The 27,765-nt window shown below is 48.1% G+C and overlaps 1 protein-coding gene across 1 annotated transcript in view; it reads left to right on the top strand.

The window, feature by feature from the left end:
- The window catches only part of FLVCR1 (FLVCR choline and heme transporter 1), a 39,864-nt gene extending 16,279 nt beyond the window's left edge, over positions 1–23,585 (top strand). The window contains exons 9-10 of the mRNA XM_006268124.4: positions 15,015–15,082; positions 15,468–23,585. Coding sequence (XP_006268186.3) covers positions 15,015–15,082; positions 15,468–15,542 — 143 coding nt within the window. The 3' untranslated portion in view covers positions 15,543–23,585. The remainder of the gene's footprint in view (positions 1–15,014; positions 15,083–15,467) is intronic.
- The last annotated feature ends 4,180 nt before the right edge of the window (positions 23,586–27,765 follow it).

The raw sequence follows: 27,765 nt of genomic DNA, 5'->3' as shown, positions 1-27,765 counted from the left end.
AGAAGATAAGACTCTAGCATCCCTGTTTAGGCTATGCTTAACACAGTCAGCCTGCAGGTGATTTCTTGCTCCACAGTTTCCCATTCAAGCTTGTTTTTAAAGTTTTGTTGTCTAGGAACAGTTACTTTGAGGTAAATGATGGACTGTCTAGGGATGTTAAAGTGTTCTGACATGGGCTTGTGTGTCTTTCTGGAGCTACTGGTGTTCAGATTAGTGTTTATTCATTCTTACAAGTGGATTGCCCTATCTATCCAATATAGACAGCACTGTAGATAGGTGATGACCTATATGGCATTGGTAGACATGCTGTGAATGAGCATTGGATGTTATAATCTGTTATTTAGTCTAATCGTGAAGTGGCCTGTATTGATGAAAGGCTACAGCTTGCATCTGGGTTTATTGGAAGGGTTGGTGCCTTGTTGAAAATGACTTGGGTAACCAACTAGTTACTTGAGAGACGCCCTTTGAGGTATGGGGGTTGTCTGTAAGCCGGGGCAAGTTTGTCACCCATGCCTACTTTTGGTTGTTCTTTTCCAGGCAGGGTTGGAGGTAATTAATGATGTATTGAAGCTGGGGACCAGGGGTGACAACCAGAGGAGGTCTGTTGTACTCATCTTGGTTGATATTATTGTAGCTAAGAGTGAGGTCTGAGTTTGGCATTGTTGGTTTGAGTGGCTACAGTTTTGGGATTATATTGTTATTGTAGGGATTCCTGCTCCAAATCCTTAAGGTGCTCATTTTGGTTGGTGGCATCAGAGTAGATACTGGTGTAATTTAGAGCTTGGCTGTAGATGATGTATCAAGTAGTGTGTTTAGGATAAAAGCTGGTGGCATGAAAGTGGCTGTATTGGTCAGTTATTTTCTGTTACAATATAGTGGCGATGTGGCCATTGGAAACTTCCACTGTGGTGTCTAGGAAATAAATTTGCTGGATGGATTATTCCAGAGTTGCTTTGATGAATGGCTGAAAGTTCTTAAAGTTCTGGTGACACTTCTCTAGAGTTTCCTTCCCTTGAGTCCCTACAGTAAAGATGTCACCAGAGTACTTTGGGTATATCAGGGGGATTGTCTTTGTCATCATCTTCAAAGTGATATGAATTAAGCTAATAAACAAGCTATGACTATATATCACTTTTAAAAATAAGTACCTATTTTTTAAAGATTTTTGTCACCAATTTAGTGACACGTTAGCATGGAAAAATCTATTATTGGTTAACAATATTTGTCTGATAAATCAAGGTGATTCTTTCAATGCTGTGTATGAGAGTGCTCAGAGACAGGCAAGTATGCAGTAAGTCACGTAATTTCACAGCTTTTTTGATTTCTAAATTATTTTGATTTTGTTTGCGTGTTTTGACCCCCTCTAGTGGCTGCTTGGGGTGATCCCTGGCCTAGAATAGAGTAACTAAAGAGATCTCTAAAAAAATAGACAACACATAATGCGCAGATACATTTAGTTCACAACATAGCACGCTGTACAAATTTGGAGGTAAACTACAAATGTCTTGCAGCTTCTGTAAGAAAAGGGCTTGAGGTACTAGGATGCAGTATTATCTACCACTATTAGCAACTGTTTAGTTCATGGGGAAACTTATGTCTGCTGGAAGAGTTTCATATTTGCTTTAAGTAAACACTAAATAGTGGGCTAAAATCTGAAAAGTACTAGTAGTGGTATATTTCTGAAAGGCTAATATATCATCAGCAGGGATCCAGGTTTTCTGTTTGCCTTGGTAAAACCCAGATTTTCTCCTTTTTATGGAGAAAAATTTGGGAAATGGTGGGTTTTCCCTTTCAGGCTGGCAGAGTTCTAGCCTGTAAGGGACTGGGAAGAGCTGGAGAAGGGCGATCAGCAGGGGGGGACGTGCTTTGTGCATGTGCATCCACACCCCCCCCCCCCCCCATGGGCTCTGCTCCACCAATGGGGAAGGGGGAGCCAGACTCCATACTCTGCTCTGCTGCAGCAGCCACTGCCTCCTACAGCTTGGCAGCTGGGGCCCCGCCTCTGGCAGGGCTGGGGGCCAGGACGCTGTGGTTGGGGAGTGAGGGGCACCAGCAGAGGTGGGGGGGGGGGGGTTGTGGGTTGGGTGCGAGGGGCAGTGGCATGGGCAGGGCACCAGCATATTGGGCAGGGGAGGGGGGTAGCTGCAGCTGGACCCATGTCCTAGTGAGCGAAGGGGGAAGGGGTAAATGCATGTGTATATAAAAACCTTAGTCTGCCTGTCCGTAATGCTTTATTTGCACTCTGATTTGGCTGTCTCAGCAGCTCCAGCCCTGAAGTGGTGTGGTGGGGGAGGGGAAAAGGGGAGCAGGCCTGGCCCTGAAAGTGGAGGGGGATGGGGCTGGACACAGGCTGGAAGGCTTAAAAATTGCTTTAAAATTGTAGGGCACGTCCAGATGAGCACGCATGTGCCTCTTGCCCCATCTCAAACCCCTTTGAGGCAGAGCAAGAGGTATGTGCAGGAATGAAAAAAGGGTTCCCTGCACTGCAAACTTGCAGCGCAGGGAGAAAATTAGACCCCTGGATATCCAGGGGTCTAAAAAAACCACTCCACAGAAGAGTGGAGCAAGGCACAGTCCCAGACAATGCCAGGGAGTCAGTCCTCCAAAAGAGACGCTCTGGTGTTAGCCAGAGCGTCTCTTTTGTTCTGCTGCTGCCTCTGGCCCCCAGCGCTGTCCCAGGTAAGTGTGTGTGTGGAGGGGGGGGATGTTGGGGAGTGGCAGGGTGGTTATTCATGGTGCTGTGGGGGGTATGGACCTGGTCCAGCCCCATGCGACTTGCTAGTCTGGCTTTGCACTAGAGTGGGTTGCAGGGCTCCGGGAGGCGTGCACAGGACCCTTGCCTCCCGGAGCCGTGTGACGTGCTTCAGTGCAAAGATGGCCTAGCGAGCCATGCAGGGCTGGCCCAGGTCCTGCCGCACGCATGCCTGCGCCACCGCCTGCCCCCCCCCACACGCATAGTGGGGCAGAGGTGGGGACCACGCACCATGCCCAGCCAGGTCCTGTCAGCCCTGGGGCCCCTCTGCGGCTGGGCTGGGCCGGGCCAGGCCAGGCCCATGGCAGCAGGACCTGGCATGGTACACGGGGGCCGTGTGTTGTGCCCAGATGGGTCCTGCCGGTCCTGGGGCTGCTCAGCCGGCCTGGCCAGGTGGCAGGAGCTGCCCCAGGGCCGGCAGAACCCGGTGCATGGCGTGTGGTCCTCGCATGCTGTGTTGGGTCCTGCCACCATGGCTCGGAGTGCCCCGCTCCCGCTGCTGCTGCTAAAAGGTAACTTATGGGCCCTGGGCAGGGAGGCTGGGGCCTTCCAAGGGGAAGCTGGGACCCTGTTGGGGGCTGGGGGGGGCTGCACACTGGGAGCCAGGGGACCCACCCCTCCTGAGCAGCCCCCCTACAAGGTCCCCCACATCCACAGTCCCCCCAGCAATTGCCCCACGCCTGCCCACACACCAACCCACATCCCTCCACACACACCCACCCGCCTTCCCCCCATCCCATTCCTGCAAACACCACATCCCCCCCATCACACACCCATCATGTGCAAAGAAAACCAAAAGCACACATCAACACATAGGTATTTACAAGTTATTTTATCATGATGCTAGAGACTGGTAGGCTTCCACATTGCTTTAACGTTGTAAATATACCAGTAAAGCATTGCCCAACTGATTGCTCTCTCTCTAGGAGTGTGTATGTAGAGTGGTTTTTTGTTTTAACTGTGGAAAAACATGGATTTTGGGGTATTTTAAAAATGGATTTGGGATGCTGCTGCAGCAGTCCAGCTGGCACAAGGGGTAGCGTCCCCAGGTACCAAGTGGCTGGGCCTCAGAAGCTCCTGTCTATTTGTATCCTTCAAGTATCGTGGGCTCTAAGGCCCACCTAGCTAACTAATAGCCCTTACTGTGTGGCATCAATGGGTGAAAGATGCAACAGAATTCTTGGGGGGAAAAAAGGCAAAACAACAGGATAAGAGTGTCATGTGGGTCTATGCCCATCTCTGCTTGATGATTCGCTCCCACTCTGCCTTTGCCCAGGCAGCTGGTCTTGCTCACCAAGGAGCCTCGTGTAGACCCCGGAGGATTCCTCGATTTACCTGCGAGGTATCCCCCAAACTCGCCTGCCATGACTTCAGATGGTCCTTCAGAGAAGGCGGTCCCCTTTAAGGTCGCCTCCAGAGTTGTCACATGTCCTGGCAGATGTCCACGGGGCTCCAACCTCCCCTACACCCCAGCCATGCGCCAACCTTCGAGATGAGCCTTAGGATCTTTTGCGGCTAACCCCTGTTGATGTCTTCTTTGGTTCCTATGTGTCCTGTCTCGCGGATGGGTGCCTCGGGTTCCGACCAGACCCAGAGGGTCTGGTGACACTCTGCCTTTGGGGTTGTCCCTTTTGACGCCCTGCACATTCTACGACGGATGCTGTCAGTCATCGCCGCATTCTCACGGGGTCTCTAATTCCTCCAACCTGGTATGGTGTGCCAAGCTAACCTGCTCTAGGCAGGGAACTAAAATAGATCAGACCGAGAAAGAAAAACACAAACAGTACACTCGCCACCAGAAAACCCCATGCCCTGGGAACAACCCAAAGTGAAAGAAAAAAGGAACTGAGGACAAGACTGCAAGAGAAACAAGATAAAGAGAAGAGGAGCAACCACGGGAAGAGTCCTGTGCTCCCCTCGCTCCTAATGTCCCAGACTAGCGCGTCCCCTGCGTCGGGACCTGTGCCTTCACCCCAGCCAGGGTTTCTCTCATCCCCTCCAGGATCCGCCTTCGCCCTGAGGTTGCGGCACCCACTGCCTCCAGCGGGAGCTCACTCGCTGGCTCTTGCCGTTGCTGTTGCCGGCCTCATTGCTGACCCCTTTGATCCCCACCGGTCTTCCCAGGCGCGGGGATCTCCTGCAGCTCCTGCTACTGCTACCAACTGCAGCAGCTGGACATGCTCTGCCCGGCAGTTCCCCACCGCTCCTCTGGCACTTGGCATCCCTCTTCCCGCACTCTTGGGGTTGATTTTTATTTTCACCGGGTAATGCCTCCTCGTGAGGTCACCCGGCTCCAGCTGGAGATGGCTGTGGCTGGTAAACCATTTGGGTAGTTTTTCCTGGCACGCCTTCTCTCTTCTCCGGACCCCTGCAACAGGTAAGGTTTTTTTCTTTTACTTTCGTCCAGAGGCAGACCCCAGACAAGGCTTCCCCCTTGCCCAATCCTGCATCCCTGGGACAGGGTCAAAACGTGAAAATAAGTGCACCTGAGGGGGACACTGAGCAGAGCCCCCGGGTCACACCCACTGGTCCTCAAAGGCATCCAAGGAGCTGGGTGGACACTGCTTGCTGGTGCTCTGTCCGGAGACATGCATGGACAAATGAGAGGAAAGTGGCCATGCAGTCTCCAGGCACCAGAGCTTCCTTCCTGGTCAAGTACAGGGCCTGCTTGGCCAGGGCCAGGAGGAGGTTGACCAGGAGGTCCTGGGACATGGTGGGGCCACAGATGGGGTGACCAGAAACAAAAAGGTTGGGGGGGGTGAAATTCAACCAGAACTTCAAGAGGCTCTGGAGGTGGAGGGGCTGCAGCATGGTGCACTCAAAGGTCATGTGCACCAGGGTCTCCCTTTGCCCACAGAAGGGTCTGTGAAGCTTGCCACGTACATGCCTGTGGTGATGGCTCCATGGAGGAGCTGCCAGCTGAGGTCCCCAATGGCTTGTGGGATGAGGGTGGAGTACAGACTCAGCCACTGGGGTGCCCCAGCCATGCCCTCGCCAAGCAGGTCTCACCACTTGGTGTCTGGGCAGGATGCAAGGGCAGCATGATGGATAATGCGGCACACGAGCGTGTAGGGGAAACAGCGATGGATGATGGAAGAGTGGACCGGTTTGGTGTCTTCCAGCTGGCTCAGGTGGTAGAGCGGGAAGCACCATGAAGCTGGGCGAGGCGCCGGCCCCACAACAAATTCCGGTGGGCTGGAGGACACAGGTGGGCAGGGACCGCAGCCATGCTGGACCTGGTAGACAAAGGCAACAGCATCGGGAGGTAGGGCAGATTTCATCTCCTGGGCCAGATGGTAGGTTGCACATCTCGTGAGTAGACCCATGCGCTGGGCCAGCGCAGAGAGGTCCACCCCCTCCTGCCTATCATAGTCCAGGAGGTCTCCAATATGGGTGACACCAGCCAGGATCAACCTCTTGCAACTGGGGCACCTCTGCTGTCGGCACCTCCATCTGGGGGTTCTAGAGCAGGTTGGCACCCTGGGCAACTGTTGCGGGGGACCTGGAGATGGAGACTAGCCTCCAGGCCTGGAGGAGGTCCTCATAGAAATCTGGCAGCCTTCGCAGGTCCTATAGGGAGAAGCCCTGGAAGCTGAGGAGCTGCCAGTCATATTGCAGCCCCTGGAAGTGGCAGATGAAAGCGCGCCCATGCTGTGTGGCTGCTGATGCTATATAGCAGTTGCTGCAGGGCCTGAAGGCAGAATGCCAAGACCTGGCTGTGCAGGCAAACCAGGCCCTGACCACCTTCCTGCAAGGGGAGGCTAAGGACCTCTGCAGTGACCCAGTGCAATCCCAGCCAGAAAAACTCCAGCACCCATCTCTGGAGTCCCACCAGGACCTCAGGGGGCACAGGCAGGGTGTGTAAGCAGTGCCAGAGTATGGACAGGACCAGCTGGTTTAGCACCAGCACTCTCCCATGCAGGGAGAGACATTGCAGGAGCCCTGCCCATGCCCGGAGCTGCTCTACCACCCTTGCCTCCAGCTGGTGCCAGTTCTCTGGTGGCGAGGGGTCTGTGGGGGACAGGTAGACCCCCAAGTAGAGCAGCGAGCCTGTGCCCCAGCAGATCCGGTGGAGCATGGGTGGGAGGAAGCCCACCTGCCACCCACCGCCAGGCCAAAACTCTTGACCCAGTTGACCCAGGCAGAGGAGGCCACTGAGTACAATGTCTGGCAGGCCGCCGCCTGCACCAGCTTTCCTGAGTTCCGGACCATGAGGAGTACATTGTCAGCATACGCTGACAGGACCAGCTGCACTGCCAGCTCCCGGAGCATCAACCCCACCACTCGCTTCCACAGGAGAACGAGGAAGGGCTCCAGGGCCAAGGTGTACAGCTGGCCTGACAGCGGGCAGCCTTGACGCACCCCTCTCCTGAATGGGATGGGCTCTGTCAGGGTCCAGTTGAGCTTGACCAAACACTCTGCAGAGGTGTACAGCACCTGGAGAGCCCGCACGAAGCGGGGCCTGCAGCATGCCTGCGAGGTACCCGTGATCCACTCTGTCAAACGCTTTCTCCTGGTCCAGGAATAGGAAGGTGAAAGATGGGCCCTCCTGGCGAGCCAGTTCCAGGACGTCCTGAACCAGGTACAGGTTGTCAAAGATGGAACGTCTGGGCACCATGTACGTCTGGTCAGAATCGATCATGTCCATCAGCACAGACCACTGGTGCAGTGAGATGGCCTTTGCTACCACCTTGTAGTCTGTGCAGAGGAGGCACATGGGATGCTAGTTCCTCAGGTTGTGGGGATCTCCCTTATTTCATAGGAGGGCCACCATGGCCCTCCAGCATGACAGGAGGAGTTCCCCACTTCCCTTGGGTTTGGGCCAGACCACAGCAAAGTCCAGGCCAAGGACATCCCAAAAGGCGCGGTAGAACTGCAGTCAGCCCATTGATGCTTGGCACCTTGTGGCCAGGCAGAGGGCAGCCAAAAACTCAGCCAGAGTGAGAGGGGCCTTCAGCAGGTCCTGGTCACCTGTGTTGACCTGCAGGAGTCCCTCCCACAGGGTTTGACAGGCTTTAGTGTCAGTCAGATCCAGGGAAAAGAGCTCTTCGTGGAAGGCCTGTGCACACTGGTGCATCTCGCCTGGATCCATGAAAGGGGTGTCATCACCCGCCAGAAAGCAGGTGATGTACTTCTTGGCCCCTTGCCTCTTCTCCAGGGCATAGAAGAAGCGGGAGCTGCAATCCATCTCCTGAAGGAGCTGGACACGAGTGGACAAACGTACCATGGGTGCGGTGGTTATCCAGAGCATGTAGGTCTTCCTACCTCTCCCAACACTCTCTGCAGAGGGATGGGTTGTTTGGGTCAGTGGCCAGGCATCTCTCCAGCTTTAGCACTTCCCACTTGAGCTGCTCCTGGACTGCCTTCCTCTCCTGGGTGTGCCTCCAAGTGTAGCGGCAGCAAAAAAGTTGGATGCACACCTTCCCCCACATCCCACCATCTCCAAGCCCAGGGGAAAGCTCCCTGGTGCTCCCTTCAGGCCAGCCAGAACTCCCAGAAAGCCTTCCTGAAGCCCACATCTTCCAGCAGACTGGCATTGAAATGCCAGTAGGCCAACTCCAGACACCCAAGTCCTAGCGTGGCCTGGGCCTAGACAAGGTGGTGATCACTGAAAGGGGTCAGCTGGATGCCAGAGGAGTGGGCCTGGGTAAAGTGCAGCAGAGAGATATAAACCCAGTCCAACCAGGAGTGGCATGCCTGCTCCTCCCCCACCAAGGCAGAGAAGTCAGTAGGGTGACAGGCATGCCAGATGGACTACTATCTGGTGGACATCAGGATCTCCCTGAGGATGCCCATGGTGGCCTGGTTTCGCTCCCTGCCCAACCAGCCTCATGCATCTAGGGTGACATTAAAGTCCCTGCCAAGGACCCAGGCACTTGAGGGTTGAGGGTGCTGATGTATGTGGCTGCCTGGCAGAAGAAATCTGCCAACTCCCGGTCCTTCACAGGGGCGCACACGTTCAGTAGGTTCAGGATCAGCCCCTGTGCCTAGACCTGGAGGTGCAGCAGGCGCTCTGGCACCACCTCAGTGTCCTGGAGAACCTCCAGCTGCAGGCCTATGAAGAATGGTGGCCATCCTGGATGAGGTGGCTGAGAGGTGACTAAAAAAGATCCTGCCTTCCCACTCCAGCTGCCAATCTGGAGAGTACCCGGCACCTCCGGAGACTTCCTGCAGCTGTGGACATCGAGGGTTGCAAGTTTAAACGACCTCATGGCTGGGGGTGTGGAGTAGATGGTTCAGTAGGAGCTTCACATCTCAATGCCTTGTGTGGGGCCCATCAATTCATGTAGCACCCTCCCATATGCACAGAGGGCCTCTGAAACTGGGCCTGCCTATAGATCTGGGCATTGCAGCTTTTGGGCCCCTTGCCTTCCCCTGCCAGCACCCTCACAGGGGTGAGGACACTGTCAACATCTCCCCAGCGGTCCAGGGCTAGCTGTACCTTGCTGGCGGACTGGCGGGTGTAGTCATGGTCAAGAAACGCAAGTAGCTCATCCCTGGGGACTGCTGGGACAGAGGTCTGCAGGCTCCATGGAGCCTGCTGGTTCTCAGGTGTCATCCTCCTGGTCCTGGAGCTCAGAGGGCTCTTCCATCACCATCTGAACCCTCCAGTCCACTAAGACCCTGGACTCTGGTTGGGATTGGGAGAGCTCCACAGCCCCTTGGGGCAAGGGTGGGGCTGCTTCACAAAATGGTGGTGTAGAGCTGGAGCCCTGGGGGGTCTGTGCAGGGTCCCCAACAAGATCAACCCACTAATTAGGGGATCCTACCATGACTCCCTCTGGTGCAGGACTATGGGGCAGGCTACAGGTGAGGTTTTCCTGGGTGTGGGAGCGAAGAGACCCACCAGGCACCAGGATGGTTCTGGCATCTGCCTTGGGGTTCTGGGAAAGGGGACTTCCTCAGAATTCACTGGTGTGTGCCCCAGGGCCTCTGTATCCCCTAGATCAGAGGGAGGAGGCTTTGCTGCCAGGCCTTCCTTTGGGCAGGCCTCAGCCTTGGTGCCCATGGTTTCAGGGGGTAGGCCTTGGTCAGCAGAATGAAGGGCTTCCCCCATAGGCTCCTGTTTAGGACTATCTAGCAGCCCTGGAACCTGCTCCATGGGGATCACCCATTTGATCTTTCCCAGGGGTGGGGTGTCAGGCACAGCTGGGGAGGCCCCTGGGGGCTGGGCCACTCCTTTCCCTTGTGTAGTGGTCTTGCAAGGGGGAGAGGAGTTCTCCATGTCAGAGGGCTTCAGCTGTGCCCGGGCTTTCTTCTTGCCTTTATGCCCGGAGGGGACCTGCACCCACTCAGCCATGGGGTGGTCCTCAGGCAAACAGAGAAGGTGAGGGTTGTGGGGGTGGGGCAGCCACAATGGGGGTATGACTAGGGGCAGAGGGGCCCTGCTCCCTCTCTCCCTCTGGTGCTGGTGCCCTCCCTGGGACTCCACTAGACTTGGTTGTGGGGTGGGGGTCACTTGAGCTTACGGGTAGGCTCATAGTTGTGGCTGGGGTGCCAGGGTGGCCTGAGAGGGATGGGGCACTGGTGGTAGGGGCGCCCCTTTTTCCAGTGGGACCTACAGATGCCTTCCCCGCCTGGCCTATGGGGCACTCATGATGCGAGTGTCCCGGGGCACAGCACCGGAAGCACCGTAGGTCCCCCAGCATATAGAAATATTCACCAGGGCCCCCTGATAAGGAATTTCCAGGCAGCCTTCAGCCGTGCTTCCACTGCCACCTGGATCATGACCTGGCGACAGAAAGAGCGCACGTGGCAGAGGCCAGGGTCTCGGCATCCCAGTGAGAGAGGCACCACCAGGGAGATAACTCTCCCCAGGGTTTGGAGATGAGGGAGTAGGGCCCTTCTGGGGATACAGGGAGGGATGGAGCTGAGGACAACCCTGGTCCTCAGCTCTTCCAGAGGCTCGAGGGGGACGTACTCGCTCTCCACTACGAGTCCCCTTTCCACTGCCTTTTGTGTGGCAGCCCCCTTGCCATGGAAGTGGGAGGCCGCCACAATCTTGGCCGGGGGGGGGGGGGGGGGTACTACCTGAGCCAGGGCCTGCACCCAGGTCTCAAAGTGCAGGTTCTCCTGCCTGGGCAGTTGGCACTTCACCCCATGCCTGCGGGTGAGTGCCAGAAAGGGGGCCCCACTGCCCGAGCTGGAAGGGCTGGCAGTGGAGGGTCCAGGCCCCCTGGCTTCAGGTCTCCCTGCAGCTGCCTGTCCATAGCTGTGGTTTCCCCCCCACCCTGGGGGGGTCATGTTGGTGGGGCCGGAGCTAGGGCCAGGGAGGGGCTGAGTGGGTGTGTTGGCTGGTGTAGTGCACCTGGTCCCCTCAGGTGCTTGTGGTCTAGGCTTTGGGGCAGGGCCCTTGCTCTTCCCACTAACCTTGCCCTTGGTCCCCAATGATGGGAGAGGGGGCTTGGAAACCCCTCTGGGGGAGGGCCTGGCCAGGGGTGACCCCCTGGCCCTGTTGGCTCCCTACCAGAGTCCCACCTGCCCCTGCAGCAGAGGTTGCAGGCTTCCCCCCCCCCCCCCCCCGGAGGTTGGTTGGACTTTGCTTCTGGGGTGGAGGCTGCAGGGGCATGCATCCCCTTGCGGGCTTGGCTGGGATCCACCCCTATAGTGGGAGCTGCAGGAAGCTCTGTGGGGGCATCTGCACCCCCCCCCCCCCGAAGGTTCCTGACCTGCCATCGTTTCACATGAGGGCTGGGAAGACAAGAAAAACAAAATATCCTGCAGGGCTGGTGAATCCTAGTAGGGGCAGGCTAGGGTTGTGAGGGCAGAAGGGGTAGTGAGGAAGGGGGCTGAAGCTCACTGAGCCACAAGAAAAAAGAATTGGGAGGCCTATATTTTGAGGAGGGGGGGGGGGGGACACACACAAGGGCTGGGGAAACTTGAGCTGGCTTTCTCAGCCATGCAACAAACACCATGTCAAGGGGAGTGGACCACAGGACTTACCACACAAGGGCAAAAAATACCACATGGGGAAGGTTGCTGAGGCAGGTGTAAAAGGTGGTTGGAGCAGTGGAGGGGCTTTGTGGAAGATCTGTCCAGAAGCCCCACAGGCCTCCAGCAAGTCTTGCAGCAGCAGAGCATTAGACAGGAGGACAAATCAGGACCAGATGCAGTGAGGTAGCTATAGGGGAGGGTAGGAACAGTCAGTCAATTAGGAAGTGATCCAGTGTAGTGTCAGGTGGTGCAGCAGGGAATCTCCCCGTCTCCTGAGAGGGGGCAGCAGCAGCAGTGTTGGTAGGAGCTTTCCAATTCAGCCACACATGGTGTGCTTCTGGTGAAAGTGGAGGTGAAGGTGGGGGTGGCCTGCCAAGGGAGCTGGGGCAGACAAGGTTCCTTTAGGCTCCCGCAGTGATGGTGAGGGAGGGGCCCACAGGCAGCACAGGCTCCCTCCCCAGACTGTCCCCCGACCACTGCTTGGCGGTGGGCTGGGCAGCAGACCGGAAGGAACAGGGGTGTAGAAGCTGGGGTGCAGTGCAGTAGACCCCTCCCTGAAGGGGGTAGCAGTATGCAGCAGAGGACTGCCCCGCCAGGGAGAGCAGCAGCTGCCCAAGGCAGGAAGGGGTGTGGCCAACTTACTCCAAAAGCTTTGAGACCAAACCAGCAGTTAATAGTAGCCAAAGGCAGGAAAGGGCCTGGCTATTTCCCCAGAAGCTCTTGAGACCAGGCTTGCAGGAACTAGCCACAGCATTAGTAGCCTGGGACGGAAAGGGGTGTGGCTAACTTCCTCCCAGAGGCTCCTACCCCAGAAGCTCCTGAGAGTGAGTAGCCCTGAGCTGCTTGCCAGGGCAGCTTTTTGTACAGCTGGGGTCAGGACAGGGCAGCTTTTTATACTGCTGGGGACAGCACAGGTGCTGACCTTGGGCTGTAGCTCCCCCTTGCTGCAGATCCAGGCCAGGCAAGGTTATTTTGCCCCAAGTGGCACAATTTGCTCCACAACAAAGTGCATGTCCGAGCACATGCGGTGAGGCAAAAAGCCCTGGCTCAAATTTGCACTGCTTCTCTGTGAGCTGCTGCAAGCACACATGCTTGCATGTGTGCATGCACCCATAGTGGCGATGTGTAGGGGGTGCATGTGCACCCCACTGAGAGCACTGTTGTACCTCCTGACAGGCTGCGCTCCCTGGTTAGGCAAGCTCCAGCCAGGGAATGAGCTGGGGATTGTCCTCAGCACCTCCCTCCTTCCCCCCCCCCCCCAAGTAAGATGGCACCAGTTGCCCAAGTGTAGCTATATCAATAAAACATTGTGTTCAACTGATACATAGAGACACATATAGGCAACTGTTGAACACGTTTTATTGATATGTCTACAATTTTAAAGTAATTTGGAAGCCTACTAGTGTCTCTGTCTCTTCCTCTCTTGTGGCATTTTATTTTAATCAAGGAAATACATGGATTTGAGAGGGGGGGGTTAATTGGAGAATTTACTTTTTTGTATGTGTGTGTTTTAAAAAGAGAATTTGTGATTTTTTTTTTTAAACAGAGACAACCAGGATCCCTGAATCGGGTTGTAACAAAATCTGATAACTAAATAGAGTTCAGGTTGAAAAAAACCTAAACTGGATTGCCCATTTCTGGGCCCATGTATGGGCTCATTCTGTAAAATTAGCTTTTAAGTGAGGCAGTGCTCTCTACTCCTTTATTGCCAAAAGTGTTTTGGATTAATAATAGAATGTAAACTCTGAGAAACTGTACTGTACATATGGGAGAAAACCAGTGTCTTGGGTGAAGTGATTTATATAGTGTCAGCTAGTCAGCTCACATTAAGGATATGGCAGTTCCCCTTGGGCCCATTCTGAGTCTTAGACCACAGTGGGTCGTTCCTTGATTTTTCAGGTATGAAAACTATGATGCTTTGCTTTGAATGGAGCGACTGAACTGCAGAAATCTTACCTGAACATACCTGGAGTACTTTGTCCCATGTCCAAGCTTGGGACATGTGGCAGTGTCACTTGTTTCAGTTTTTCAGACTTCATTTTTTAATACAGTTTTAAAAATGTTGAACGCAGTCTGAGTTGCTCTGAAGATGAATAATGCCTTCTAATCTGATCAGCGTGGTGTTGATAACTGAATATTATTTCTTAATAGCTCCTTATTCTGTTCATTTCTTGGTAGTTGACTTCACATTGCTGTCATGTTTAATATAATGTTTCTGAACACTTGAGCGCTCAGAGGGGACATGGAAGTAGATTCTTCTAGTAATGATGTACACATGTTCATGTTCTCCTGGGAGAATTGCCATTCTCCTGGTAGAAACCACAAGTGTATAGACATTCCAGATTTTTCTCCCAGAGCAAAAATCACTTTCCAAAGTGAAAAGTAGGGGGACTTTGTCCTGCTGCTCCCTCTGCTTGGCTCCCAGGCACCAAGAACTGAGCAGGTGGAGTAGTGCTGTGAGCCCCTGTCTGCCTCACTCCAGAGCTCCTAGTGTGAGAAGCAGAAAGGGGGCTTTGCCCTGCTGTTCCATTCTCCCTGGGAACAAGGACTTGGAGCAGTCTATGTTTTCCTCAGATCAGGATCACCCTGGTTTCAGGAAGGTGGGAAAGGGGGGTGGTTGCAGATATGAAATGTTCTACCACTAGAAATGAATGTTGTATGTGGCCCCTCTACAAAAAAGAAAGGTATGAGATCTATAAAAGATTCTGTACATCAGTCTCTTTTTCCTGAGGACTTCCTGCAGACGGGTTTTGAAGACCAGCTTCATGTCTGACAATTTCATTTTCAGCTTTCTCATATTAAAGAAATTACTAGTTTGGTTCGCAGATCCACACAGATTCATGGGACCTTGACACTTGCTTTCAGTACCCATGTAAACAGCAAAATCTGTGCCAAAAATAGCAATCTCTAACACAGGTGTTGATATCTATTTCATCAGTTTTTGCATGTGCCATTTTTTTTAAGAGTTTTCTATTTGGTTAAGTTTAAGATACCTGGAGAATGTAGTAGGGTTGTAGTGTTGTTGTAGATGTGATTGATGGTCCAGGAAATATGTGAGAAGCAGGAGTTTTTTGCATGGTAAGTTGTCTTTCACACTATTCACTTGTTCCAAGAAAAGATACCACAAAAAGCCCTTGCTTCTCTGAAAAAATGTAGGTAGTGTTTTTAATATATATAGGCTAGAATTTATGTGAGTAGGTCAGAGTGGAAGCAAAGAAATCTTTGAACAAATGATAATGTAACTACCATGTGGTATAGTTGTGTAAACATTCTTATATGGTAATGTTACTAGAAAGCTAGGAGTTAACATGTCTTTTCTGTTTTTCAGCCTTAATCAAATCAGATTTGCGAAGACACAATATAAATTTGGGGATTATGAATACAGACATCAAAGCTGTAAGTGGTGAAACTTTCATTATGGTGGTTTTGCACTTGGCCTTTCTTGGCATAAGAATTTAGCAACAAAATACAATACGTGGGGCTGCTTTGCTCTTCTAGAGCAGCAGATCGATAGTAGAGGACAGGAGAGACTGCAAGCCTATTTTTCTGGGAAGCCACTGTTTGTTGATGTGAGTTGATAAATTCCACAGTAACAGGATAACTTCATTTTACCTAGTTCTTAATTGTACGTTGTAGGGAAAGGAAGAATTTAGGCCTTTTTATGAACATCAAACTCGAACTAATTCACTAAATTTATTTTGTAAAAACAGTCCAAGTACTCCCAAGTAATGTGATCAGGAATAGCTTTATGCATATATTAACAACATAATTCTTTCTACAGGTACCAGTTGATAGTCCTACAGAACATGAAGGGAATAATGCTATGTTAAGAGACCAGCCAGAATCTGCTATATGAGACAGAAGGAAAGTAATCTACAAACACACAAGTTTTATGTTATGCTGAGAAGCACTGACTAGTGTAATCACTGGACTGTATCTGAATAGAAAGAATTGTTTGTTAGATCATTGGTGATGGTTGTGCAGAATTGGTGAAAACTATGATATGAAAGCTATGAAGATGCACAATTCGTTTTGTCTGAGGCACAAACATTTTAACTTTTATTGAATATTTATTAGAGTGGATTTTTCAAATTTTGTAGTCTCACTAGTAAAGGTCTCTGAAGACTGTCCACCCTTCTGGAAGCCATGCAGTTTCAGAACACCAGGTCAGGGGAAAAAAACCCAAAAAACCAAACAACCCCCAAAACAAAACCTTACATCATAAAATATGAATGTCATAGTAAATGGCCAGTCTGTTTTTTAAATTGCATCAATATTTATTAGCTAATTCACTTGTACGCAATTAGATTTTGCAAATGCAGAATTCTTTAGTGGTGAAATAGGCATCTGGTTAGTAGCACAGCTAGATATTGAAAATTGTTGAAAGTATCAAAGTAATGGTTTATTTTTTTCCAAATTTTAAACTTCAGTGAGTGGGAACCTTGCCTTTTTAGCAAGGTACATAGAACAAGAAATGACTACAAGTGTGAATGTGTTGCATTGAATCTGATGCATCCTTTGCCTTGAATGGACCAAAGTGTATGAGACTTCTTTATACCAAAATACAGGAAGCACTTTCTGTACAGATTCATCATAATACTCACAGGGAGACTTGACATTTATCTAATGTAAAATTGTTTTGGTTTTATGTTGTTGTTTTTTTTAAAGAAGGAAAATGTCTCAGTATCTCTGCATTAAAACATAAGAAACTGAGTGTTATCATGGGCTTGTGTGAATGTTTTTGATAACTTCTCAGATTGCTAAAGTGAAATGAGTGCATGTTTACAAAAAAGATGGTGCCTTTACTATTCTTCATTGTAAAGAGCAGCCTTGACTCAAACGTCATTAAACTTGTGGCATCCTGTGTTGCTGAAGAAATTTCACTTCACCTCCTTAAACATATAAGATCGTAAGTGCCATATTGGGTTAGACCAAGGGTCTACCTAGCCCAGTATTGTGTCCCTAACAGTAGCAAGTAATAGATGCTTTTAACGGGAGAATATATGAACTGTGCTTGTCTGGTGTAATCTAGCCCCTATCACAGGGGTGGGCAAAATGTGGGCCGGATGTGACCCGCCAGCCCATTCTATCCAGCCCGTGGGGCCCCTAAAAAATTTAGAAAATTAATAGTTATCTGCCCCTGGCTGCCTGTCATGCAGCCCTCGATGGCTTGCCAAAATTCAGTAAGTGGCCCTCCACCCAAAATAATTGCCCGCCCCTGCCCTATCATATCCATCTTGGCATCAGCAGCTGTTAATTTAGGGATGTCAGAGGATACATCTCTGACTTCCTTTTTTTAATAAGTCTCAATCAAATGTTCTTCGTGAATTTGTCTAACTTACTTTTTTAACTTGATTATACTCCCTATGTTTGCAACCTCCTGTAGCAGTGAGTTCCACAAGTCAACCGCATGCTTAAAAAAAAAAAGGGTGGGGGGCGGGAGGTGGGATAGGTCCATGTCCTGATAACTTCAGGGGTAGTTTCTGTGTTCTGGGACTTGGGGAATAACGTTTCCCTATTTACTTTACATCCTTCATGATGTTACAGGCCTCATCATATTCCCCCCACCTTAGCTTTCTCCTTTCCATAGCGAAGAGCCCTAGCCCAGTCCTATGCTGATGTCTGACTCGTGTATATTTGCTGAGTTAGCAGAAAAAGGCTTCCATCCTTTTTGTATGTCTCTTCTAAATCATAATTTGTGTTAAGTTGTTTTGCTTGTCATGGAGCTTGCAAACAGCTAGCTTGAAAGTAAAATGTGTTTGTCTTTCCGTTGTCTTAATTGCTTTATAATGCAAAGGTTTCTATTTTGAGGCATTTGTTGCTTATGCTGTGCTGTTTAGTCACATAAAGACTGTGCCATTTCCAAAGATAATGTAGGTCTAACACTAAAGTGTAACCCTTGCTTGGTAGGGTTGGTGCAGAATAAAGGGCTTATGTAGAAAAGAAGGGTTGAGAGAGAAAATGAGCCAGTTTGTTTTGAGGTTTTTCTAAATGAAATAACTTTTTGTTTTCATACTCTTCCTTTTTCTCTACATTTTGCTCTGGCCTAGTGCTCAATCCACTTTAAATACCTGAAGGGTTTACTTAAATGATTTTGAAGATGTTACCCTTGGTTAGTTTGGAATGAAAACTGAAAGTCTCCTGTTTTATGATAAGCTTTGCATGGTGACAGTCTCTGATTTCTCTAGTGGAGCTAGGACCTGGGTTTCTCAGTTACTTAAGCACCCTTACCCCTGCTCAAGTAGCTGAAGAAATTGAAGCTGCTGGAATACAGCACTGCATAGGCTATGCGGAGGCCCCAAAAAACCTACCCTGTGTTTAAATGCTTTGTAAGTATTTCCATGCCTCCCCTTAATTTTTCTCTTTATGAATTTGATTGCTTGAAGTGTCCATATGAGCTCTATCAACTGGCCATGCCCACCTGCGATTTTAAACTCTTTCTCCCTCCTTCCCTATGCTCCTGGAGAGTCCTGGCCTACCCTAAGCTGCTTTGCCTGCCAATCCAGGAAATGTTAGCCTGAAACATCACTTCCAGTGGGGGGCTTGCTGAGTCTGGGGCTGCTGGCACATTGTTTGTTCAAAGGCGCCATGAGATCTGATCTGTGATGCCAAGAGTTGCACTTCTTACCATGCCATGTGTTGCATATGTAGAATGTTTTTATGACTGGTTCCCCATGGCTCAGGAAATTTGGCAGTGGGGAAGCTGTGGCAATCTGTGCTCCCACCTCCCCCACCAATTTTTCAAACTGTGCACTGTGTAGCTTCCTTTACATTTTCGTAATGATTAATTGTTCTGTTGAATTTTTATGCTCAGACACTTGAAATATATATTTCGTTTGAGCTTCATTGCCTGGAAAATTCACTCCATTTTTGTCCATTCCCCTTCCTTCCACTCATGAGATTGTTTGTTTCATTGCTAGGTAGCACAATATTTTTAATGCCAGTATTCCATAACTGTGTGTATCCCTACATGTTGTACAAACTTTGTAAGTAAAGAATGACTTATTTCAGTGATGTTAGCCACCTCTGTGATAGAGCAGAGCAACTTTTCTATGTTCTATTTTGGGTATCCGGAAAAAAAAAATCTACCTCACGGACTCCATTTCACAGGTTTACCCTCTGGTTGACTTGTCACATGTGATTAGCTGCTGTGGATATATATGCGAGAATATCTTATTTTTTTATTATTGTTGTTTAAAATTGATGTTAATGCAGATGATATAGCCTTAATGATACTTATTTTGTGAGTTGGTGCCTGACCTTAATTTCTCCCTGTGTTTAAATGCTTGTATGGTCAGCAGAAAAAGTGGGGTTGGAGGAGGGATTAAAAAGTATGCAACAAATCAGTGACTTAATGCAAGCCTTCCCTAAAATAATGTTAATCTCAATCATGTTTTCCCTTCACAATATTTCATTTTACCATAGTATCCATCAGCTGTTGTACTTTGAGGAATATGAAAACTGCAGACTGGGTTTTGTGCCCATTCTCCCTCTCCTCCAGCCCTTTTCCACTCTGCACCTCCCAGCTCAGAAAGTCTGAGACGGGAGCAATATGGTGTTAAAGCACAAAACAAACTGCTAAAAGTCAGGTTTTGCCCCTTGTCCAGTGTTGTACATGGATGGGCAACCAATCAATTACTGACCCTTTGGAAGGTGTTAGTTGCTGACTAAAGCTAAAATCACTTGGCTTTGGTGAGGGAAAGATCCAGTTCTGTTTTCAAAACCTCTCCTTCAAAGTGTGGACATTTCATGTGTGTATGATTAGATGTACTGTATATTCAGCTATATATATTGTATGTACTTGAAATATATACTGTATAAAAATGATGGAATCAATTTACAATGAACTTGTTTTGTAAGTAGAATTAAAATTTCAGGTTATTTTCATGCATTGCAATACAGAAATGTAGTTTTAGCAGACTACCCAGTTATAGTGGCAGAAAAATAATTTTGCTGTAGAAAAAATTGTGGGTGGATTTTTAATGATGCTTATTGGGTAGGCCTAATTTTTGCTATACTGTATTTGAAACTTGGTGGTAAAAGTGGTGTTTTCAGCGGGACAGAGTTAGGCACTTCTGATAATCCCACATTCCTTTTGTATTAAATTTAACATCTTAAATTTAATGAGGGCCTCCTCGATTTTCTGTTTTTGTAATGGAATAAATATTAAGTACTGATTTGCTTTTAGTATACCTTTTCTAATGCGAGTACCATTGTGGGATCACCTTGAAGTCATCTTGTTACTGTAACTTAAATACTCAGTGATGATGATGATGTAACTATAAGGAGCTGTGAATTAATTTCAAGGGGGTTGGATCAAGGAGAGATGCTTTACAAAATGCAGCTGGGTGTTTTTTTGTAGAAAACAGGAGACATCATGATTTTATCCACTTAAATAGTGGAACAACTCTACTATCAGCTGAGGTTGCTTGTTATAGGTGGCTGTCCAGCCATAGAAAGTGCTGTATAGGTTTTGCCATAGACACATATTTTCTTGTATAAATGGTGACGTGGTGACTTTCTTTTATAAATTGCTTTACAAATGCCAAATCAGTCCTGAGGCACCATTGCTGTTAAAGGCCCCATGTTGCATTTCAGTTTAGTACAGGATTAATCATTGCTGCCTAAGTACGTGTTGTCATATATTTGCCAGCTCATCTGCCTATCTTAATGAGCTCTAAATAAGCTCTAAAACCCCATTGAAGAAGTGAGGTCAGGGGCTGACCTTGACTATGATAAATTGAAGCCCTTCCTGTGGGAAAAGTCCATTTTGTCATTCTTTTTACAATTGAAGGTGGCTCTGTGTTATCCCAAACCAACAAACGCTATCCCTTTTAGAAGTCAGTAGAGTAGAGTTTTCAAAGAGATTAACTGTGGATACTTTTATGACAATACCCCTTTCCCAGGCAGAAAAGGCTTTTCAGCAGCTGGAGTTTCTGAAGCCTGATGTACTTGATCACAGTAAGCCAACATGTGTATCCAACCATGATCTAAAGTAAATTATCTAGATTTTAAATGAAACAACATCCTTTAGAAAACCAAACAACAATATCTGTAGGAATCTGCTTCAGGTGACTTCTTATTGTGTTGTGGGGGAGAATTCCAAGTAGTGCCAACACTGAGACATACTGATTGTTCAAGAGAGATTGATGGGAAGTTTTGTGTTTTACTGTATTGTGCTATACTTGTTTGTGTTTGACCCACTAAAAATCTATGTGGATAAAATGTTTTGGCCTCTGAAGCTACCTTTGGCATAGTCAGGAGAATGTAGAGCTGGAAGGGATCTCAAGTGGTCATCTTCATCTTGACTCAGTGTAGGGGACTGGAAAGTATCATTAGACCAGGGGTGGCCAACTTGTGGCACATGGCAGATTGGGGAACAAACGGGCAGTACTGTGGCAGGGTGGCAGAGCAGGTAGCAGAAGGGGATCAGAGTGGCACTTGAAGGGTATGGGGTCAATTCGTGATGCCCATACCAAAAAGGTTGGGCCCATCTGCCTTAGAGGACCCTCCCCAGCAGATTTTTTGCAGGATTTTTTGAAGGTAGACTGAGGAGGAGAATCTACAACATCCCGTGCTTTGGTGTGTCAGCTCCCCAGCAATAAAGAAAAGATTTTTAACTATCCAACCTAAGTTGTCTTTCCTGGTAATTAATCCGACTTCTTCAGGTCTTTGTCCCACATTCCCCTGGTGGCCGTGGAAAACGGTTGATCATGGTTCTTCTGTTAACAACCTGCTACATACCAGAAGGCTGTTACTATATCCCTTCCTAGGCCCCCTCTATGTGTTACATTTATGTCATGGTTAGTGTGTTGTGGCATAAATGGGCAGAGGGCTATATGTGCATGTTATTTCAGGTGTCATAAAATGAAACAAGCCAGAAAAATGTTCAATATACAGTGTAGAACAATTAAGGAGCTAGTTTGTATGGTTCCTTTAAGTGTTAATGTGTGGCTGGGGGCAACAATCTGCTGACTGCTGTGGAGCTGGTTCAAGTTCCCAATGCAGGCTCAGAGTTGGACCTGACAATAGCTAAACTGTTGGCCCTGGGACTGCATGGGGGCCAGTTTGAGACTTGCACTGAAGCTGACAATCAGCCGACTGTTGGCCCTGGGTCAACCTCCTGGTGCAGGGAGAGACTTACATTGTGATCATGGGCTCCCCCTGCACTGGCAAGTAGTAATGGTGTGATGGGGATCTGATCCCCGGTCAGACATGGCAGGAGGTGCACTTGTGGGGATTGGGTCCCATCACACTATTAAATGAACACATTCCAGAGTCCTTACTTAGTCTCTTCTCTTCTTTTAGACTGTGCCTAGTTCCTTCAACCTTTTATTGTAGGTCAGGGTTGCTGAACCTCTTACATTTTGTGTTGCCTGACTCCAGTTCTGGGCGCCACACTTCAGAAGGGATGTGGACAACTTGGAGTAGGACCAGAGGAGGGCCACCCGCATGATCGGGGCAGCAGGGCAGGCCCTACAAGGAGAGGCTATGGGACCTGAACCTGTTCAGCCTCCACAAGAGAAGGCTGAGTGGGGATCTAGTGGCCTGTTACAAACTAGTCAGGGGGGACCAGCAGGTATTGGGGGAGTCCCTGTTCCCCCGAGCACTACCAGGAGTGACAAGAAATAACAGTCACAAGCTGGCTGAGAGTAGATTTAGGCTAGAAATCGGGAGGTGCTACTTCACAGTCAGGGCAGCTAGGATCTGGAACCAACTTCCAAGGGAGGTGGTGCTGGCTCCTATCCTGGGGGTATTTAAGAGGAGGTTAGACGAACACCTTGCTGGGGTCGTTTGACCCCAGTACTTTTTCCTGCCGTGGCAGGGGGTTGAACTTGATCTGCTCAGGTTCCTTCCGACCCTACCAACTATGAAACTCCACAGTTTGCATCTTTCTTGAAGTAGTGACCAAAACTGGATGTGCTGTTCTGGCCAAGTCCTTACCCCTGCTGAGTGGAGTGGAATAATTTTCTTCTGTGTTTTACGTATAACGTATGTTAATTTTTCTCAGAATAAGATTTCTCACTCTTGCAACAGCGACATGTTGTTGACTTTTTTTTGGTGATTTATTATGCCTCAAGCCCCTTTTCTGTTATTGCCACCTAGTCCATTGTTTCCCATTTTATAGTTGCGCATTTGACTTGCGTGAGAACTGTATATGGCTCTGAGATCAGAATGTGATTCTTCAATGGCCTGCTGATATGGGGAAAGTGGAGGTGATCTCCATCTTGTTTACCTAGATCATTATGAACGACCCTTAACTGCATCTCTAAGAGATGAGTAAGCATGCTGCATATATAGGATGAAGAAAGTATCTAGAGTTCTGTATCAGTCTGTGGAAAGCACACTAAGATTTGTACATTATTGGCACATTTAGATAACAAAAACATACTGTATACCAGTGTCCATCCTGTAAAACTGTCCTAGATATTTAAAATTTCATGTCTAACCATGCTTAGCTCATTACTTGTATAAAAATAGTTTGAAAAGTAGCAACTAGAAGGCCTCAACCTAGAATCTGGGCTGCTTTTTGCTAGGAACTGTAGAAATACAATAAATGGGTATCCACAAAAATTCCTAGTGTTCCAGCAGTTGATGGAGAAATTCCAGTTAAAAAGGTTCTTATTAACAGAAAAATGATACAATATGGAGTTCATTAAGGTCAGAGTTCATCAGCTTCACAGCAGATGCAATGAATGTACATCCCAGAGGGATTTGAATTTAAACAGATGTATGTAAGTGAGGATGCTGCTCTTTCCATTTCTAAGTTTTTGTTTTAGGAAGTATGTGTTAGTACTGTACTTGCAGCTTCATGCTGTTTTTACCTTTCCTGTATTGTACTGTACTTTCAATATGTGAACTCTAACAAAATATTGAATAAACGTTGCACATAAAGGGAGTTTCTAATGGAGTAAAAAGTTATTGCTGGCCTTAAACATAACTCTAGCGAGGGAATGGCACGTTCTAGTTAAAATAATGTGTACTGAGATGGGAGACACATACAGGTAAGCAATCTATTTGATATTTTACATTTGTAGTCTAGCTGTATTTATTAAAGGAAAACTGACTTTTAGCCTAAGGTCATTTAAAGAAACTCATAGTAAATGGCCTTTTTGGAATTCAATTTAATTTCAGCTATATAGAGTCTTTATGCTGTACTTCAAAAAAACAAAAAACAAAACAAGGACTTCCAGTTTAGTGGTAAGGGCCCTGGCAAATTCCAGTGTTGTGAACACAATGTGGTTTGAAAAAACATGGGAAGATTTGCAGGAAGTAGTTTTCTATCCCACTGAACTTATCTCAGAAGGCTTCCAATTTGGCATTGGTGTAACCCAGAGCCTTTTTGAAATGTTGTTCATGGGAAAGAGGAAAATTGGTTCCAGAATAGCTAGAGGCCTGCTTATTTGGGGGAGCAGGATGTGAGAAGCCTGGCCTGAATCAGGCTGAGCAGGAGCTCCAGACCTGTGTTTCCCCATGCCAAATAAGTGCCCTCATGTAACCCAGGGATCAGCTTCTGAGCAGCTGGGGATACTTGCATGGTGAGTGTCCAGCTTGCACTGTGCCACACAAGTGCCCTCAAATCCTTGAGCTGCAGGCTCCCTGGGCACCTATACACGTGCCAGATGTCTGCTCCACCGTGTGCTAATAAGCATGCATCAGAGCAGATTATTAATCGAGTCTCTGGAAGCGTGTTCATTAACGTGCTCCAGCAGCCTCCGTGTTGTGTATTCAGCATCCCTGCACTTCAAAATGGCAGCAGGGGTGCTTTATCTAAAGCCCATGAAAAGAACTTTAGTCCAAGTGCCCCCGTCGCCATTTTGAAGCACAGGATGTTGAATACACGTGACGCTGCAGGCACTTTAATTGTAGTGGCTCTCAAACTGCTCTAATTAAAGCGTCCTCCCATGGAGCATGTGTATAGATGCCCCCTGAGTCCTGTGGGCCACCCTATCCCAACTCCCTTTCAGGGGCTGGGGAAGATAGTGGGAGTAGGGAGTCCAGAGACCATAGCAGCAGGGGGATTGATGTGGCGGGGCGGGTAAGCGGTGTCCACACTAGGAGCCTGAGGCTTCCAACCACATTGCAACTGCCGGCCCTTGAGCAGTAGCCATGGTTTAGCTTTAGCCCCAGGACTAGCAGGCTAATGTTTAGCTTCATCCTGCTAGTCTATAAGGGGAAACTTGTAGCAGGTTAGCTCTGGAAAAGGAAACTTTTACAGTAGGGTGGGGGTGAGGAATTAAGGCCTAGCAACAGGGACTTGATTGGTCCACACACGAGTGGTCAAAAGAAGTGAAAGTAGCAGCCACCCTTAAGCAGACTGCAGTCTGGGAGCATTGCCAGCTTCAGATCCTGAAAGCTGAGAGATCATGCTCCCTGTTTTTCCCAGTCATTTCATCCAAACAGGTATGCTCCTGCAACAAGTTTTGGTTTACAAAGAAAAAAAAAAGGATTTCCTATGAAAGTTTCAATCAAAAAAGCACCAATCCTGACCTTCTCTAAAACTGTTTACCTCATGTCTTAATAGTATGACTTTGCTCACATAACTCTTAGCATTTCCATCTACAAAATAAGTAAATGGTCTTGTTCTGATTTATAAAAACAGCCATTTTCTGCTCCAGAAGAACTAAAAATCTCACTGTACCTATACTTGGGATAGAACAGGCTCCCAACCATCTTGATCACTTTGGGTTTTTGTTTTTTGTTTTGGTTTTTTTTTGTGTGCATGCAGTAAAAATACCAAGTCAATTTTTTTTTCCCCAAGTAGTTTTAATTTTTGTATTTGGGCCCTTTCCTTGGCTATTTGATTTGCCTGTGGAATTCTGTAAGAGCAGTGGCTCAAAGCTCTAACTGGGTACCAGATCTGTTTTTCCTTTTAACAAAAAAAGAAACAAAGTGCTGTTGACTAATAATACAAAATGGTAAAGCGTACCTTATAGGTTTATTGCAATGATGGTCCAGTTCATATTTTGTCAAAGATTATATGACCACTAAATACTGAGCTGTCCCTGTAAGAAGAATGTTTCTTTATAAAGATTATCTTTACTGGTTGATTCACCCGTATTATAAAGTCTCTTACTCTGTTTCAAGTATATTCCCAACCTGATGCAAGAGAAATCTAACAATACTAAACAGACCCCTCCTGTGGCTCTGGTTAACCAAGCTTTGTCTTCAAAGCAGGGTGTTTCCAAAGATGGGCAGGTCCACCCTCTGGTGTGGCATGGTAAAGAATAAGCCTTTCTATTGTTTCTCTTCATTGATAGCTCTGATGTAACTTACAAATGTGTTCAGAGGTCTTTGTGACATTAAGATGAGTACACAGACCAATGTCAGTAGAAACCTGTCTATGGTACTGAACAAAGGGCAGCCTCATTCAACTGGAGTGAAAATGTATCCACGGATCGCCTTTAAGTTCCATAATTGGCTCCATAACTAAGTTCTTGGTTTGGCACCTCTGTTCCTGCAGAACAAATGAAATCCATTTAGGGCTGGAAGTACAATGTCACTGCTGAACAGGTTTTGATTATAATAAATCCTGGCAATACATAATCTCCAAAGGCACTGCTGGTACTTGCATGTAATTATGAGAGATTGAAGTGTTACAGCCTTTATGTATCTGATTAGGGGAAAAGGTGCTCTTTCAAACACATTCTGACTCAAAATAATGCTGATGCATAAAGACTCAAAGGCCTTTAGCTTTACCTTGTGTTCCCAATGTGTGGAAGCCTCAAAGGGCAGAGACCCCCAAAATTCTGACCTTTTGGCAAAGCCACTCAAACCAGGCTTACTCTAGGTGAGATTTTTGACATCTGCCTTCTTGTTCCTGGGCTATTAATCCACTAAAGTTTGGTGTTTAGTGTACTGACAATATTGGCTTTTTGTCAGTACTAGACCAGAAAAGAACATAACCTTGTGGAAATTAATATTGGTGATGGGAGGGGAGAAGTTATGCAAGCCTTTAAACAGTTCACTCTGAGGAAAGAACCAGGTTGGCACATATTTTTATTTGGCTTAGCTCATCCATTTTTAATGGCTTGAGGTGAGATGAGATATTACAGGTGCTTGGTGTGGTGCTGATACTGCAGGTTCACAGCCATATGCCATATTTATTCAAATAAAATAGCATTCTTCTGCTAGCCTTCACAATGAAATGATTGCACATGCAGTGGTACAGGCTGGGGGCTGGCTGGCTGGGCAGCAGCTCTGCAGAAGAGGACCTGGGGGTTACAGTGGACAAGAAGCTGAATATGACCCAGCAGTGTGCCCTTGTTGCCAAGAAGGCTAACGGCATACTGGGCTGCATTGGTAGAAGGGTTGCCAGCAGGTCAAGGGAAGTTATTCTTCCCCTCTTGTTCAGCACTGGTGAAGCCAAATCTGGAGTACTGTGTTCAATTTTGGGTACCCCACTACAAAAAGGATATGGACAAATTGGTGGGAGTCCAGCTGAGGGCAATGAAAATGGTGAGTGGGCTGGGACATGACTTCTGAGGACAGACTGAGGGAATTGGTCTTATTTCTTCTAGAGCAAAGATGACTGAGAGGGGGTTTAATAGCAGCCTTCAACTACCTGAAGCAGGGGTTGAAAGAGGATGGAGCCAGACTGTTCTCAGTAGTGGTGGCAGATGACAGAACAAGGAGGAACATTCTCAAGTTGCAGCAAGGAAAGTTTAGGTTAGATATTAGGAAGAATTTTCTCACTTAGAGTGGTAAAATACTAGAACAGGTTACCCAGGGGGGTGGTGGATTCTCCATCCTTGGAGGTCTTTAAGATCCGGCTAGACAAAGCCTTGCCTGGGATGATGTAGTTGGGGATGGTCCTGCTTTGAGCAGGGGGTTGGATTAGATGACCTCCTTAGGGTCCCTTCCAACCCTAATTTTCTATGATTCTGTGACTTGTTGTTCCAGGACTGATAATCAAACCTTTGTGAAGGAAGCAGCCTTGCTTAAGAGTGATCTTGAGATTGCTGCCAGGTTAAGTGTTTGGTGATTTAAGCATTAAACCTAAAATTTCAAACATCCCTCCACCTGAAAAATCAGAAGCCTGAAAACATGTCTTTCTGCTCACCATAATATACACCTAG

The sequence above is a fragment of the Alligator mississippiensis genome, chromosome 1 (assembly GCF_030867095.1).
Source record: "Alligator mississippiensis isolate rAllMis1 chromosome 1, rAllMis1, whole genome shotgun sequence".
NCBI lineage: Eukaryota > Metazoa > Chordata > Crocodylia > Alligatoridae > Alligator > Alligator mississippiensis.
This window is presented reverse-complemented; position numbering and strand designations above follow the sequence as displayed.